The sequence below is a fragment of the Amphiura filiformis genome, chromosome 19, assembly GCF_039555335.1.
Source record: "Amphiura filiformis chromosome 19, Afil_fr2py, whole genome shotgun sequence".
NCBI lineage: Eukaryota > Metazoa > Echinodermata > Ophiuroidea > Amphilepidida > Amphiuridae > Amphiura > Amphiura filiformis.
This window is the reverse complement of record NC_092646.1, coordinates 50,579,281-50,598,046: the sequence shown is the minus strand read 5'-3', so window position 1 is coordinate 50,598,046 and position 18,766 is coordinate 50,579,281. Positions and strand designations below refer to the sequence as shown.

General features: G+C 37.4%; 1 protein-coding gene across 1 annotated transcript in view; it reads right to left on the bottom strand.

The window, feature by feature from the left end:
* Positions 1-7,663: 7,663 nt before the first annotated feature.
* The window catches only part of LOC140140748 (cytochrome P450 2U1-like), a 37,803-nt gene continuing 26,700 nt past the window's right edge, over positions 7,664-18,766 (bottom strand). The window contains exon 3 of the mRNA XM_072162490.1: positions 7,664-8,386. Coding sequence (XP_072018591.1) covers positions 8,205-8,386 — 182 coding nt within the window. The 3' untranslated portion in view covers positions 7,664-8,204. The remainder of the gene's footprint in view (positions 8,387-18,766) is intronic.

Below are 18,766 nucleotides of genomic sequence, written 5' to 3'. Positions count from 1 at the left end.
TAGCATCTCTGTCCTTCTCACTCACTGATTTAGATCGGGCGGTTTATACTTGAATAGATCTTCAAAGCGATACACGCTTTCCCATTGTTCCTTGGCACATATCACAATAACTGTATAGAAAACGACGGTCCCGCGCGATTAGTCGCTGTGTCAGTCGCAATGCTATAAGCAAATATTTTAATCTTTTTTAGTATCACCACCAGATACTAAGTTCAGTAACATTAAGCGTACATCGACAACCTACAATGAGAACCCTTAAATGATGAAATTGAGATTGAATAACTTGTTATACTGACAGTTGGTGCCATTTACGAAGTATTGCGAGGAACGTTTGCCAGCAAAATATGGAATATATCTAACAGAAGATACCAATCGGAAATATGAATATAATATTGCAAGGCTTGTGTTGGGCTTCTTACGTGTCCAATTTTGTGAGGAGAAGTTGAAAAGGTAAGGGTTTAATGAATCAATTCATGCTCAAAATTTCCGTTACGCGAATTCTTTAGATATGACATATATCAGCAGAACTCGCCACTTGATTGAAAGATTTGAGCATGAAGTAGGTTATGAATGCACGCATTTGATTTTCCTAGCTGTGACCATTACCAGAGAAGTCTTTTTCGTTTTAAAAGTGGGGAAATTCGCGAATTTTGATTGACAAAATAGCATGTAGACATTGTCGTTTCTGACCCTGCAAAATCACATGACATTGTCTGCTTAGACAAAATATATTAAGGCATATGTTGAGGTCCGAAGACCCAAATAAGTATCATAATTCTTTCTAGGGAGTGCCCAACATATTCTAGCCAAATGACACGGAGATCGGCCCGAGGGAAGGTTATGAAATCTCGACTGAGTGAAAAAAGTGCGTGAGCCGATGTGGAACATTATATATACAGGCCTATTTACATAATTTCCAAAGACCTTACACAAGTGATCAGGCTCAAATATAAAACTAGAGAGTTTGGTCATTGATATGCACCATCAATTTTGAACCTATGGTCAATATTGCTAGGCAAAAATTCACAGCAAACATGGCAAATTTCTCTCGTTTCTGGACAATTTTTTAAAACATTTACACACCCCTTAATGTTCAAGATTTTTAAAATTATCTATTATTTTCTTAGTATTAGATATCACAACCAATTATCAACCCGTTTTGACGGGAGTCGGCATTTAATTATTTTATTACTATGCATACTTTTACACATAGTATAAGGTGATGTTTGTTTATTCATCATTATTGTTGATATGATTCATGTTAGAAAGTAGCAAGTAAAATTCATAAAAAGTTATTTTAAAGGAGAAAATCCAAAAAAAAAATCAATTTTGGATGCGGGCGATTAACAGTAAACAAAGAATTAAGTGTGAAGGGCCTTATATTTCAACGTGCTCTGATATTATGACATCAAAAAATTAAAAAATTAAGAATTTAAAAACACAGAAAATTTGAACCCTACATGTATTCATCATGTGTAGGCTACGTTGTATTCGTATATCGCCTATAAAAACTAGTATCAAACCAAAACAATGTCCTAAAAAGGGTCTAATATTCCGGGCTGAAATTTATAGCTTTTGATTGTGGCCAAAATAAACAAAAATGCCACTAAAGAATATTCCCGGGCCTGTCTCCACGGTTTGAACGATAGTATTACAAGACGTACAACCAATCATCAAATTGTGGATACACGCCTACTAGGGACGGTTGTTTTAGGACCCCGTTTTTTAGCCCCATAGAAATCTAAAAAGCGGAGACCTAAAACGGGAATCTCAAAGCAGCCATCCCCTATAAATATAGGCCTACTCGTACGTATAACATCATAACATGTTGTGTTTTAGAACTCCCTTTTTCAAAACACTATTATACCTACACAATGGCAGATCAAGAAGTTCAAAGTTGTAGTTCATTTAGTTATCAAGGTATTTTTTTAAAATGTTTTATGGGTTTAAAAGTAATTGGTCTTCCCTTTTGTGGAAATGCCGGAACTTTATTTACCCTCCACAGCGTTACTAAATTATAGCCAATAGGGGTAAACTATTATGCCCATTGTCTAGTTTAATTCCTTGTAAAATATATAAGAACCCCGGCAAATTTTCAACATTTCAGGATTACGTTTCTGGCAGGGAGGGAGGAGGTCTGCCGAAAAACAAAACTAGTTTCGTCTAAAGGACGTCATCGATCTTTTGGCGTGTTCCCTAACGAAGGAGATTTCGAGTACACGAAAGTGATCATCCGGGGGGTGGAGGGGGTGGTCACATCAAAACTTTGGTGGGTATGCTCCCCGGAATTTTGAGGAGGTGGGTCTTTGGGAGCTGACGGCGTACCGGTAAAAGGGGGTCTTTTGAAGCTGCGAACCGGGATGCGAACAAGTAAAATGGGGATTTTGGAGCTGCGAACAGACAAAATCAATGCTCTTTCTTGACCTTTTGGTTGAAAATCGCCTGAAAAATACCCAGAAAAATGAGGAATGAGCAATTTTGAGGTCTTTTAGAGCTGAAATTATCAAAATCAGGGGTCTTTCGTAGCTCTATTTTGGTCAAATATAGGGGGTCTTTCGGAGCTGCGATATCCAAAAAGGGGGGTCTTTCCGGGGGAGCATACCCGTATGGTCATTTGTGTTAAGTGCCCCCCCGGGGTGATCATCCTCCCTAAGGGAATAATAATGTTAAATATTGCTAGTCTCGGTTCCAAACTGGATTGTGCTCATTCGTCACGAAGGTGAACGAGGCGGCTGGAACAAAGACTAATATCTAGAGCTTATCTGATCTCATGTGTGCGCTGGCTGCTCTATGGAAAGATTAAAATCATCCTATCAACCCAGAGAACTAATTAGGCTATAACAACTTTCTGTATGCACTTATGCAGAATCATTGTCAATAATATTATACTTTTCATTAATGATTCAGATTCTGTTTACTTACACAGTGTGTTTTGTTCAAATTCAGCATGGACAACGAAATCTATCGGTAAGATTAGCCATAATATACTTGGGCATATTGGGCAAAGGTATCAGATGATATAAAAAAATCATGCCGGATTGGACCTAATGCGTAGAACTGATGATGTATTTGGATTGACTACCATAGCAATTTTTATATTACCCTGCACTACAGGCAGGTTGTACTCATCACATGTGTATGTCTTCAATCATAGTTTTTTTCACCTATTGCTATGGTAGTTAATACTGTTACATCATCACTTCTACGGCGAATAGTAACATATGCTCTATTCACTTACAGTAACTACCGAAGAGTTCAGATTCTAAGGCGTTATGGTATCCCTTATTGTTCAGCGCATGGTCATTGAAGCCTTCTTGCAGAATAGAGAAGTCGTTGATAACCACAACAACCAGTCCGAATAAATCAAAGCTGTAAATATTTCCATACTTGTATCCAAGCCGTGTCGCTATCATATATAATTCTTCTCCTTTGTACAAATACCACATCAATTGTGGAAAGAAACCCACGATTGGGAAACGCCGTGGTCCTGGTGGCAAATTGCGCGGTCTTGGCATCCACCACGCAACCATAAGAATTACCAACACAAGCAATATGATTGACTTAACATCCAACCAATCAATTAAGCTGCTAAGTGCCATTTTGAACACTTAACTTTCGACCGAAATCCTGTGCTACTTGGTGCTATATACTCTATATGCATGACCAAAATGCCCACGTACACCCTATCATGATTGTCACCCCGCTTCGTAGGGTACGTTAGCTCATATTGTCTTATTGCTAGCTAATATTCAACTTGTTCAGCAGTGCAGACTTGCGACGTTCAGCCTAAGGGCGTCAATCCGAAGTTGACCGTGGTATTGTCATGAATATTGGCGTAGTTTTACACAGCAAAACGAACAAACAAGACGTAAGACGAATACCGATATGCACACAGATTATGCGTCAAGACGGACAGCGTTTTAATACAATGTGTGTATGATCTCGCCGATCGTATTATTATTATCATGATTTTTAATACTGGCAGAGATACACGCAGCTGATGTGATGTACAAACAAGAAGTAAGACAAATTGCGATATGCATACAGTTTATACGGTACGTCACTAATGACCAATGGCCATTACAATGGTGCAAAAAGTATGTAAAAAAATTGATGGCGTTGCTGTGAAGCAAATCACACACTATGGCTTTAATTTAAAGTGTAAGGTGTTTACCAAATGTGTACACGTATTTAAACATAACTAAGAACAAGGATTTTTTCCTTTGAGTTGGGGGGGCAAGAAAGAACTTAAAGAACTTAGTTTGTCTGCTGACACCATGGAATGTATATTCTCCCATTCCTAAGGGATGGTGGTTCAGCCTAAATTTCTTCATCCTGTCGTCTGACAATCGCCTATATAGCGTTAAACTCAGAGTAAAGTCTCCTATTCCGGTAGGTATATACTTTGAATTTTTATCTTGGTGTAGATCTATGAGTTTCATTATTTTGTGATATTTTCGAACTATCGGAGTGACCCTGTAATGGAGTCAGAGTGACACTATAAATGGAGTCTGGATTACTCTAGAAGCAGAGTCCAGCCACTACGCGACTCTATGTCTAGAATGACTCCATATTTGGAATCAAATGACTCCTGTGTAGAGTCATCAACGGTGACTCTTCCACGGAGTCAAGAAATTTATGACTCTTCAAAGGAGTCAGATGACTCCAAATATGGAGTCATTTTCGACATAGAGTCGCAGAGTAGCTGGACTCTGCTTTTAGAGTCACCCTGACTCCAGTTTGGCTTTCAGTGCTACTTCACAATTTGAGTCGAGATCAATTCAGTAAGTAGCAATGAGGTCGTTCTTAACTGCAATCATAACCCACCCTGTATCAGCAGAACCAAAGTCACGGTCTTTTACGGAGCAATGCACGTGCGTTTCTGTTCCTATGATGACATTAGGGATATTGGTGTCTACAAAACAAGCCAATTCAGAAATCTTGCCCCATATACCTTAAATTAAGGGGCTGTGCAATATGTGACCGTCCACGGCGAATGAGCCGTAAATTCCTCCCCAGTCAATTTGTTTTATTTCGTGTTTAAAAATAAACATCATAAACTTAAAAATGGTATATCATTTGACTTCAAACGATATCCAGAAGCGGAGTTATGGTTAGTTAAACTTTGCTCCTTCAACAAAATTATAGCTTTTTCGTTTCTATGTGTGTCTCTTTTTCCACTGCTGGCAATAAATATCAAACAGTCATAATTGGCGGTCATTTCAAATCATCCCCAAGTCAACGAGGTTTAAGAAGCTTCTCTCATTGTTAATTGTTGGTTATGCATACCTATTCAAATAACCCACCACTTGAAAAGGATTTAGCAAAAGCAAACAAAGACCAGAGTTATTAAAAGTTCTATAGCCATCTAAGGTAGAAGCTTATTATCCATTTCAATAATAGGATTATTGATTGGTGTTGTGACTATCAAAATAAGACAGATGTCGCCGCCAGCTTTAGTGACCGATGAATACGACCTTCGTACACATTTTACACCATAACTCAGAATACAATTTAGGGAATTTACGGCTCGTTTGTGCTGCCGGGTCACATATAAGAGCCCTGGGGAGAGTAAATTTGGTAAAGGGGGGGCAATTTTGGCAAGCCGAGAGGGGGGCAGGCGATTTTGCCAAACATTCATAGGGCGCCTTTTAAATACACGCTCTTTGGAAAACAGTACGGAAACGTTTTAATATGCAAATTTTCCTGCTCCAGCTCGATGCGCTCGCAACATAATCTTGCAAATTAGGATCCCAAAAATTTGGCATGTTCAAAGGGGGAGGGCAAAGGTTCTTTGGCGGGCCGAGGGGGAGGCAAGCGATTTAAGGCAGGCCGAGAGGGGGGCAAGCGGTTTTTGGCGGGCAGTTCGGAACTTTTACTCCCCCGGGGAGGGAGGGGGTCTCATAATTATTGCACAGCACCTAACACTTTCAGGTTACTACAGGTTGTCCCAGAATGATTTATACCGTGTTTGAACAAAATATCAAAAATATATAGTCAACAGTGTATCTAATTTTAATAAGTGCAATACAATGACGCACATGTCTCCTACTTATTCTGTGGCTTTCATGGAAATATCTTGATTCGTTTTGGCGTGACATTGCTATTACTGAAAATGGACGAAACTGCATGTGTGTAATTTACAGTGCAAAGGCATCATAACACATGGATCCTTTATCACCATCGTACAGCCGCACTGTGCAATATATTGGAACAATCTTACATTTTTTTCATAGAAAATATACCAAATTTGGCACATATGTAGAATAATGCAGCTTACAACGTTGAATAATTCTTGATGTTGGGTTAAGTGAAAAGTTTCAATGTGACTTCAGATATTTAGGTTGTCATTATTAGAGAAGATATAACTGTGTGGCCAAAAAAAACTTACCACCGCCCAAAATTTGACCTTCTTGCTTATAACTCAAGAACGGTATGTCGCAGGTAGGTCAAACTATACTTTTCTGAATCCTTGCAATGATATGAATAATTTAGAGTGCTTGTTAACCAGATTTGAGCAGATGTGAAATTTGACCACTGTGTTGACCTTTAACATTTTAACCTTGAATATGGCCGGAGTGCCGGGAAATATTTTTTGTTAACATCTTGAATGTGCTAGCCCCATAAAAGGAAGCTAAAAAGGTTGGTTTTGTTGAGTCCTGGGAGATGCACATTAAAACCTGGTAGATACCCGACTAAATCATTTGCCATAACATGTGTATTATATCGCACATTTCAAAAAATCAAAATAAATTGATATCAGAAGGAAATTCTTCGTCAGCAAAATGCAATTTTGATATGTCTGATGTGCTCTCATGTCTCACAAAAATACTATCCAAGCGTTGCTACAAGAGCCCTAAGCCATCTTATGACATTTCCATAAAAAATATATTAGTATTACTTTCCAAAAAATGAAAAGAAAATTGGAATTTAATAACAGCGCCGATGTCGCCAATGCGTGTCATTTCGTCGGTCGTGCTACAGCGCGGTCTTTTGATGTGTGTATGACTGTTCTGCACGCCATGTACTGTGTTATGAACATCGTGTTTGATTAATATTGCAATCGTAATAATTAAACGACAGTTCCTGCAATAGTGCCTTTTATTTAAAATCTTTGATTTTGACAAAACTACAGCACCTAAATTCTTTATTTTTGCTGGGATGTTGGTTTAATAAAGTTTGAAAAGCAGAATATTCTGTCAGCGAATGTAATCTATATATAATAATAATTTAATAGTACAAAGGACGTCTATCATCATGCTATGATTATAATCATTTAAAAAAAAAGGTCATTGAAACCCTCATTTATTATGGTTTTGTAGGCAAAATTATCATTACAAAGAATATACCATCTATCGTAGCATAGTATTATGAAATACAGCTTTTAACTACGAGTATTGCTTTATTTTGGTAAATAGCGTTAGGCACTTGACATTTCGAGCTAACATTAACTGAAACAAAAGTAGTTGCTGTTTCAATATAGTTTTTTGGGCTAGCAAAATAGGCGTTCCAATATAATTTACAAAACAAAGCCAAATATTCCCGCCACACACGTTCCAATATCGTCGCGTCACTAACAAAACAAAATACTTTCCCACACACCCCACACACACACACACACCCCACACACCCCCCACCCCACCCCCACCCATCCACACATCAATCTAAACTCGATCCCAACCGATTTGTGCTCCTCCGTCACTAAACAAACCGTTTGGCAACAACCCGTGCAACCCAGGAAAATATGCATTTTATTGACAGATTTTGGTGATTTTCAGAGTTAAATGCTAAAAAAAATTCCCGACCGACTGACCCTACTTGAAAGGTCCGTCTGCCAGTAGAAGAGGGTGGTATTTTTTTCGTTTTCGGGACAGTACAAATTTACGCCGAGCGTTTTGACCAAAAAATCGACAAAAAATTTGCTTTCCACCTGACATCCGTGCTCAAACTTTTTGGTTCCCTATTGTTTCCGTTTTTACCATTTAAAACTAACATTCCCCTCATGGTTCAAGTACAAATTCAGATTCCCCCTCAAGACCCCACCAAAATTCGGATCCCCCTTAAACTCTCACTCCTCTACCTAGCATGAATATTGAACGATCCCTTAGTAACAATTTTGTTCTAGCATGATCAGTATCTTCATCATGTTGATTGGAATTGAGCAAAAGTCATTTTGCAGTCAGTTGCTATAGTTGCTCGGTAACTCAATTTCTAGGAAGAAATACGGTCGTGAATGGCTTTGGTGTAAAAGAATTCCCGTATATTCCTTCAAAGCTTACACGTGGCACATCGTCTGGTTTAACAAGTGTAAATCGATGAAGGAGATGAGTGAAAAAGACAAACAGCTCCATTTTGACAATATTCTCCCCTGGACATATGCGACGCCCTGTTTAAAAGGCCCCACGACAGGGTATTAATTCCGATTTCGGAGTCCGATATTGGAGTTATCGGAATTGCAATATTTATTTGTACTTATTCCGAGTTATCGATATTATTTGGAACAATCCGCAGTTAGTTGAAATTAGTCGGAACAATTTGGAGTTATCAAAATTAATCGTAACAATCCGGAGTTATCGAAATTAGTCGGAACAATCCGGAGTTACCGGAATTAGTCGGAACAATCCAGAGTTACCGAAATTAGTCGGAACAATCCGGAGTTACCAGAATTAGTCGGAACAATCCGGAGTTATCAGAATATGTCGGAACAATCCGTAGTTATCGGAATTAGTCGGAATAATCCGGAATTAGTCGGATTAATTTGGAGTTAGTCGGAACAATGCGGAGTTAGAGGAATTAGTTGGAACAATCCGGAGTTATCAGAATTAGTCGGAACAAGATAGAGTTATCGGAATAGTTTGGAACAATTTGGATTGAACTGTAGAAATTAGCCAAAACAATATGTAGGCCTAGCTGGAATTAGCCAAAACAAATCCAGATTTTTGGATTTAGAACAATAAAAATTAGAAGGAAACCTTTCTCTATCCCATTTTTTATATGGCATGAAAATTTCCAACATAAAATCTTTCCTTAAAAAGGCAATTCGATCTCATTATTATGTTATCTATAGGCCTATTACAAGCTAGTTGCTATATGTAGTGAGCAGGATTCCAGGGTCTGTGCTGTGGCATATATGGCTGACCTAATGATGAAACTCCCAATGGGGGTAGACGTGTGCCTCAGAACAGTAGTAGAGACTTCAGCTTCATGATCTATATTTTAAACCACACAGAGCACCGACCCTTTTTTGAGCTTTGGGGTTTAGTTTGTGCTGGTTGAGGCTAAGCTTTGGCAGTGGCGTGTCCAGGGGGGGGGGGGGGCTTTGGGTGCTGAAGCCCCCCGCACTTTGTTAAAAATCATGTAAAATCAGCCGTTTTTTGGCGATTATAGCCATCAAGCCCCCCACATAAATCTGAAAAAGGGGCTGAGCCCCCCGCAGGAAAAGATCCTGGACACGCCGGTGTTTGGCATGACAGGATCTTCACTTCAGACTTCAGTGTAGATAGGCCTCAAATAATAAAAGCCTAGGGTTCATGTGGTCTCATACTCAGATTTGCAACTGACTAGGCCCCACTGTATCACAAACGCTGCAGTGTAACAGCTTCTTACCATGCAGCTCCATGCTTATTGCTTCTCCATTATCCATTTTAAATAAAATTATTCTTCTTTCCCCTTTATAACTCATACTTTACACAATAATCAATGATTAGATAGCTTATGGACTTTTAAAAACACTATTAAAGACTGTTAATATAATAACTAGTGCACCTTTAATGGCAGTGTACACACACATTCCATTATCATGTTACCATGTTAACCTCTGGCCCCTAGCTCGCCCTATTTGATATTTTGTAGTTAAAAGTGGGAAATTTGAACTGGCTCTGTACTTGCTAGTATTTACATGTTAGCCATACTACACAGCATAAACATTATTTACACATGCACTGTAACATTATTTTACAGTGCATACTAAAATTTATAATAAATTATCTGATGAAGTAAATACAAAATCCTGGTACAAAATCTATATAAAGAACATGGTATGGTGGTTATATTTATTTGATTTTGAAATACCCTGCTTCTGGCTTTGCTTAAAAATATATGTTTAGAGCCCAAAAAACAAGTTTATACTGTTTGACATGCAAAAGTAGTATAGTGATGAAATTCCTAAGTGTTGTTGTTGTTCCTGATTTTCCTGTCATTGTTTTTGGACATGCTATATTAAAAACTTCGGTCGAAGTTTTGCCACAAGTTTAAAAACATAACGGTTAGTTCATGAAAAAGAAGAAGTGAAATTTAGCAAAACGCGACGAGGTTTATTTGCCCGTAAGAGAGCTCTATTGTTCCGCTATTGTATCCGCTATTGTATCCACTATTGTATTCTATTCATAAAAGCTACTGCAAGAATCGCGGCAATCCCTGATATTGCTGATGTCTACCGCCGGCGTTTCGCATTTATTAACAATCAAAATTATCCCATACTCTTACATTTATAGTCTTATTCTCACCTTTTATATAATATTCAGAAATTGCAATTCGGAAAACTACAAACTTTGAAAGTGAAATATATTTACCATCGAAAATATATCATACTTAAATTCTATACAATCTGTAGATACCCAACCCAGAAGTACCCATTTATTTTCTAAATTTTTGAGTGAACACGATAATGCGATTGATTTTCTTACACGTAAAATACGGCCAATTCAGAGAGAAAATCTTGTTTCACGTATAGGGCCAGCTAAGGGCCTACTATAGACATTTTCTTTTTGTTGGCTGGCCGCTGAGCTACATCTTTTTACTAATTATAGATACGTCAAAACGTGTTCCCATGTTGAAAGTGTACAAGCTATTTCTACTTGCTTTAGAGAGAGCACAATTGAATGAAGACGATTTATTTATGCCAGGATTTCATTTAATATAACTATTTTTTATTTTAATAATACCCCATACCTAACAAGAACATAAGGAAATATTGTAAAGGCCATAAATATACGCACTCATGCATAGGGAGACAAACATGATAAAGTTAATCTGTACTTTTCATTCTCGTTCATTAACCTTTGGAACATCGTGTTGTTCACCGATGTTTTAATATAAAATTATACACTGACGTTTCGTACAAAAGTACTTTATCAAAGTAAGCAAAATAGAGAATGTCTGCGAGCGCGGAAAATAAAAATGAGAAACGCGATGTTAAAAGGTGTGTACTAGAAATGGCGCAACACGCAAATTAAAGCAGCGCGAGCGAAAGCAGTCGCAGACAAACTCTAGATATTAAATGAAATGCAAAGAAAGAGGAAGAGAGACTGATGAAAATAAAGGAAGAAAGTAAAGAATGAACAAAAAAGAGAAAATAGAAAGAAAGAAAAAAAGAAAGGAGGAAAGAAAGAAAGGAAGGAAAAGAAATGAGAAGAAAGAAATAAAGAAAGGAAAAAGGAAAGGAAAGAATGAAAGTAGGCCTATGAAAGAAAGAAAGAAAATAAGAAAGAAAGAAAGAGAGAAAGAAAGAAAGAAAGAAAGAAAGAAAGAAAAAAGAAAGAAAAAAGAGGAAGAAAGAAAGAAAGAAAGAAAGAAGGAGAGAAAGAAAGAATGAAAGAAAGGAAAAAAGCAAGGAAGGAATTTCAAAATGAAAAGAGAAGAAAGAAATAAAGAAAAGAAAAAGAACTAAAAAGGAAAGGAATAATGAAAGTAGGCCTATGATAGAAAGAAAGAAAAAACGAAAGAAAGGAGGTAAGAAAGAAAGAGAGAAAGAAAGAAGGGGAGAAAGAAAGGAAATTAAAGTTTGAATGCAGAAAATTGGACATTAAGTCCGATGCTATCAGGGCCAGCAAGGGTGCCGTAATGGCATATAGTATGTATAAATTGATTGATTGATTGTATGTTAACCAACGCTAGTGCTCTGAACCTGAGGTTTGGAGAAAGCCAGTGACTTTATGTATTTTCTAAGACATTAGATCTGTTTAATAATTTATTTTATTCAAAAAGAAAAACGTCAAGTGTTCAAACTTTAAAGCTCTTTTTCTCGAAACAGCGATTTTAATTTCAAGTTAGATCATTTTACCAAATCAGGGCCGAATTAGGCTGTTTAGCTTAATCATGTGAAGTGACCTCTTGAAATGATATCACACTGATCAGACTGATCTTAATGTTATTACAGTGAGGCCCACATACAAAGTTCAACAAAAAGTGAACGATGTTATAGTTTTGAGGGCTAACAAACCAACACCGCCAAATTCGACTGACGTGTGTACAACGTGGGAAGCTATGAGGAAATTGAACACTCGTTGTCTGATCATGCATGTGTTTATGGTTATGGATAACGGTTACTTAGCAGCTCTCGTTCTGCTTGGGTTTATTGAATACACTCTATATATAGTCATCAATATGTCGTTTCCAGTCCCTCGCTGAACTATTGGGTTAAGCTATTAATTTTTTTAATAATTCTTACCCCATGCAGCTGATTGGGGTGGTTATGGGTCGTCAAAACCACTAATCGCGAAATGAAGATATCGAACTAGTTTGCCCCGCAGGGTTAAAATGAACCACGAACCGCGAAATATGGATATCCAACTAGTTTGCCCCTCGAAGCTTCAAAAACCCACTCATCCCGAAATATGGATATCCAACTAGTTCGCCCCGCAGGGCTACAAAGAACCATTAACCATTTACTTCAAAAAAAGAATTAATATCTACCAAAAAACGTTTCAAAACGTAAAAAGGGGCCAACGTTTAAAAAATCTTTCCTGTGTGGCTTTTCACCCTTTTTTAAACTTGGTCCCATTTATGAAATTTATGAAAGACCCATATGAAGTCATCTTTAGGCTACTTGTTTGTTTTCTTAGTTGTCATTGTTAATTTTGTAGAGTAAATGAATTAATGTTCGTGCGTGATTGAAGTTTTTCCGTAAAGACGTTATAATGTATTTTGATTTAAGCATAAGTAGCAAATACTCACTTTGTTAAATTCTTCATCGTCTTGTGCGATTCTGCGCCTCGTGTACAGATGTAGGGCCTATATGCAAGTTGACAGACAGTCAATTTGCTAAGTATATATAATAATACTCTCTATGAACACGCAATATAATAAAACATAAACCTTCAAATGATTTTGATAATACATAGCCTAACCTATGCGAAAAAGGCATGGTTGAACTATGGTTAACCATGGTCAACCATGGTTCAACCATGGGTTTTGACCATGGTCAAACCATGGTCAACCATGCTTTTGAAAAATGGCACCACGGCCAGAGACCATGGTCAACCATGGTTAACCTTTTGACCATGGTCTATCTAAAGTGACCATGGTCAACCATGGTTAAAACTTAGCATGTTTGACCATGGTTGAACCATTGTCAACCATAGTTCAACAACCAGGGTTTTGACCATGGTCAACCATGTTTTTGACCATGGTCAACCATGTTTTTGACCATGGTCAACCATGTTTTTGAAAAATGGCACCACGGCCAGAGACCATGGTCAACCATGGTCTATCTAAAGTGACCATGGTCAACCATGGTCAAAAATTTGCATGTTTGACCATGGTTAAGAAACAATAGCAATCAAGGAAGAAACAATAGAAAGAAACAATAGCAATCAAGCTTAAACTTTAAATTAGCACCCGATAGAGGCAGGGCCTGAAGAATGAGGGAAATTATGGGGTAAATATTTAACGGAATAAACTGCATAATCATATTATTAAGATTTATTCCGTTAAAAATCTTATTTTAACTTATCAAATTACTAGTTTTTATATTCTATGGTGTCAAATATTTATTCACAACGTTGTAAATACGCATTAAATACGATTAATAACAACAGAGGGCGCTTTTTCTCATTCACTACCCAGAGTCAACCATGGTCAGTTGAGGTGATGACCATGGCTGACAATCTTTCAGCCATGCTAAAGCATGGTCGACCATGGTATACTTAAAAGTGACCATGGTCAGGTCAGGTGAGGTGATGACCATGGCTGACCATGCTCACACATGCTAAAGCATGGTTGACCATGGTATACTTGAAGTGACCATGGTCAGGTGAGGTGATGACCATGGCTGACCATGCTCACCCATGCTAAAGCATGATTGACCATGGTATACTTGAAGTGACCATGGTCAACCATGGTCAAGTGAGGTGATGAACATGGCTGACCATGCTCACCCATGATAAAGCATGGTTGACCATGGTATACTTAAAAGTGACCATGGTCAACCATGGTCAAGTGAGGTGAAGACCATGGCTGACCATGCTCGGCCATGCTAAAGCATGGTCGACCATGGTATACCATGGTGACCATGGCAACCATGGTTGACCATGGTCAAGCCACCATGGCTGATCATCGCTGACCATAGTTAACCATGGTCAACCATGTTTTGACCATGGTTGACCATGGTTGACCATGCTAGCACGGTTGACATTTCGCCTAGGATGCTTTTGAACAGTCTTAAACCTAATTGTAGAAATTACTACTATACTGAATGGGACCAAGTTTAAAAAGGGTGAAAAGCCACACAGGAAAGATTTTTAAACTTTGGCCCCTTTTTACGTTTTGAAACGTTTTTTGGTAGATATAGTATACAGCTATGACAATGGTGACATTTACGCATATAGAAGTTAATTTGTTCGCAGATGGATTGTCCCATGGAAGAAAGACACCCAAAGACATTTAAAAAAAAGAAACTGCCAAAAGTGGCCCAATTAACTTGTTTTCTGGATTTAAAGTTAATTGAGAATATAGTGTTTGAGTCTGAACTAGTAAAGAAATCAAGGAACATTTTTCTGTTATCCAAGATGTTACTGATTCCACTGTATATAACATTGTTGTCTTGATCTCTTTTATTTTTTGGGTTAAAAAGTTGGTTAAAAAGCGAAATTGAAATTGTAGGCCTTTTATATGCATGGGGGTTGCAGGGAGGTATAAGGATAATTTACTGGGTTGGCAATTTAATCTATTTTTGCCCTCAAATTAGGGAAAATAATTTACTGGGTGGGCAGCAATAATTAATGGCATCCAGGTGTTTGGATTTTTGGAAATGTAGACCTGGTTTTGTGTGAAAGTTGGCTTTGATGTAAGTGGACTTTACCCCCCCCCCACCCCACCCTATGCATCTTATAGGCCTGTATATATATAGATATTTAACATATTCATGTTACAAAAATTATATATCGTATCGTATTCACTTTGGACATTTAAAAATCTTACACTAATTATCACTCACCATTTATACTCCTATAGAGAAAAGTTATATAGATGGGAAGGGTAATGTTTTTATCCGGTATTTTACAGTGAAATAATGTTTTGCCTTTTACTCTGTAACTTCTTTGTCACAGACAAATATCACTCACATGATAAATATAATTTTGCCTGTTTTGGATGAATGGCATTTTCTAAAATGTATTGAAATTATTTGATAAGAATATGAAAATGTGTTAATATATAAAAAACAACTATTCCTAAAATGTATACATAAATTATTGCAAAACCAAGTATTTGTCCAGGTATTTACTACTAATTTCAATGTTTACAAGTATTTCCCAGTATCAGAGATGCTGCCTTTCCTTCTCATGTCTGAATTCCTTCTTTTATTAAGTCAACATGTCCGTACTTTTAATTATCTTTAGCCCATTTTTGAGACTTTTTATCCAAATTTACACATTGTTACAAGCTATTCCTATAGCATGCACTCTCAGAAAAAAGGTGCTACTTAGAACCTTTTTTTGTCCTGTATGTAGAACCCTAAGCAGTAATAAGGTTCTAAAAAGAACCTTAAAAGGTTCTAAAATCCATTGGGTGTCAATTGGGTTCTTTCAACTTCTTTGTAGAACCAAAAAAGGTTCTGTAGCCAAGAAAAGGGTTCTTTGTAGAACCTTAAGCTTGAAGAACCCTTAAGGAATCTTAAAGAAAGAACCCTCAAAGGGTTCTTAGTAGAACAGAAAAAAAAAGTTTTTTATCCAAGAAAATTATTTTTAGTACCAAAAGGGTTAACACTACGTTTTACTTTTCTTAACTTTGTGATGAGTCCCTGAATGAATGAATTATTTAGAATATCCCCAGGCCTATTTAAATCTTTAAGGTTCTTTATAGAACCTATTTAAATCTTTAAGGTTCTTTATAGAACCTTTTAAGGTTCTTTTTAGAGCCTTAGTACTGCTTAGGGTTCTACATACAGGACAAAAAAGGTTCTAAGTAGCACCTTTTTTTTTCTGAGAGTGTGTGTAAATAATTGTTTTTTATGTTGAATCTTTGTTTTCCATATACCATGTATACATTTCCTAAAAGCTCTTTTGTTACTTTTGACGAGATGGTGCCGGTGGTAATACTAATTCAAAAACTGCTCAATATAAGTAGTTATAAGTGACCCTTCCTGCATGCATTCTTATAAATACTGTAATTAAAACATTAAAAAAATATGAAGCTACCGGTATTGAGGATGAAAGGCTTTTTTAAAATACTTATTCAATTGAATATGTCGGTCAGCAGACAACAGTGTGAGACAAGAAATATTATTGCCCAATACGACCTGTATACAATATGGAATGTCATAACTTCATGCATCTTGATCTACATACTACATGTAGTAGATATAAATAGCGTTTGAATTACGCGGCCCTGTGGTGAACCTGGCTAGGGGTCAAAGGCTAATAGCATTTTCAGAGCTAGTGTAACCATAACCATGGTAACATGTGTAAATACTGGGGTATATTATAAATGAAATGTAAATTTCCCTTTTCATGTGATGAAAGAAATAACGTTTGAAAATATAACATGTATGCCTATAATCCCTACAAAAAATATTGGGCAAAAGAACATCTGTAAGTATATTGCACTGTGTTTTTCTAATATTGGGAGTTTTACTATTGATGATAAATCCAATGGCACAGACAATCTGAAGAAAATAATATTAGACTAGACTTGAATTAGTACTGTTTTGTATTCATGAATTTCATATAGGTCTTACTTAGTTATGTGTAGGTCAAGAGTAAATAATATATGTTGTTGCTCTTCGGGTAAAGGTATTTTGCGAGTTGCGAGTTACGAGTTCGAGTTGCGAGTTGCGAGATGCGAGTTGAAAATCTGCGAGTTGCGAGTTGAAATTTGCGAGTTGCCAAGGGCTGTTGCGAGTTGATTTGCGAGTTGCGAGTTGGTATTTGCGAGTTGCCAAGGGTAGTTGCGAATTGATTTGTGAGTTGCGAGTTGCCATTTGCGAGTTGAAATTTGCGAGTTGCGAGTTGAAATTTGCGAGTTGTGAGTTTACATTTGCGAGTTCTTCCGAGTTGCTAATTTGTCAAATTTTTACAGAAATTGTTTTACCCCCTATTGGAACTAGACCTTCATTGCCTGTATGACCATCATCTATGATTCCCTGTTCAAAGCACACCTCAAGCTCAACCACATCACAGTGCTAGATTATTTTAAATTATATAATGAGATGTAGTGGGGTATCAAATTTTCCAGACAAATGGATAGAAAAGTTCAAACATGTGCTACTTTATTAGTAGTTTCCTTCTCAAAATTTGACAAAATATAATGTTCACCAGTTTTGTTATAAAAAAGAGCAGTCCTGAGAGAGTAGTGAGCTTTTTAAACAGAGGAGAAACAATCAACACTCACATGTGAACTAAAGATTCATTTTGATCATGTTGATAGGTGACCTGACTCTATGATGGGTTGTATTAACAGTTATCACTTCAAATTGTTTTTATGAATAGATGTCCTATTGAATTCCTCATCTCTTTAAACAACACCTCTGAACTCGATCCAGCCACCTGGAAATCTAGGTGAAATTTGAACACAGAAAATACATTACAATTTACAATGTATCAGTTATAACATGTACCAGGTAGCACAAAGGTTTCATACAGTTACATGTATGTACAATGTAGGATGGGGTATGTGTTACGTACTTATGTACACCTGTGCAGTCAGGGCCAGATTTACTGATTTAACACATGCACACATTATGGCTGTGTACACTAAAATTGTTGTTTTTTTTAAATAAATAAATAAATAAATGTTGGTGATTTAACATGTGTTTCTGCTAGGCATGACCTAATTATCAGCACACTTCAACGATTCCACTGCCAGTAGGATATATCAGAATATTTCCACTCCACTAAGTCAGCAACTGATGCGACTTAGATTGTGATTACCCCCAGCAGCCCCCCATTTTACACCTGGGTGGAGTAAAGCAATTGGGAATTAAGCTATCTTGCTCAAGGACGCAACACACTGGCCTCAGTGGGGCTTGAACCCGCAACCTTTTGATTATGATGCTCGCACCCGAACCATTGGGCAACCGTGCTTCCCATACACGATACATAAATAGGATTGGTTCAAATTCATCTCTATTTGCAGTCTTTGATATAATGTTCATAACTTTAATTTTGAACATGGACTTGGACTGAGTCAGGACTTGAGCTGGACTCGGACTTGGCTCAGACTTGGCACCCTGTTCTGGAGTCCGAACTCTGATACAAAAGGACTCGGACTTGGCTCGGACTCAGATTTGAATTGACTCGACTCAGACGAGGTAGACTCGGGCACAAGTCTAGGTAATTCATAACCTTTTTGTGCAGATGTGAGAGAATCAATGATGCATGAAACCACTAGAGCTCTTTCCTTTTTTAGGCCTATATGTAGCACAGGCTCTGTGCTGTACTCTAATACCTATGATGATCCAAGAATATATTCCACTAATAGTAGCCCTTGCTTCACTTGCAACCAAGATGAACGCAACCCAGCTTGATAGTATACTAAAGCAACAGAGCAC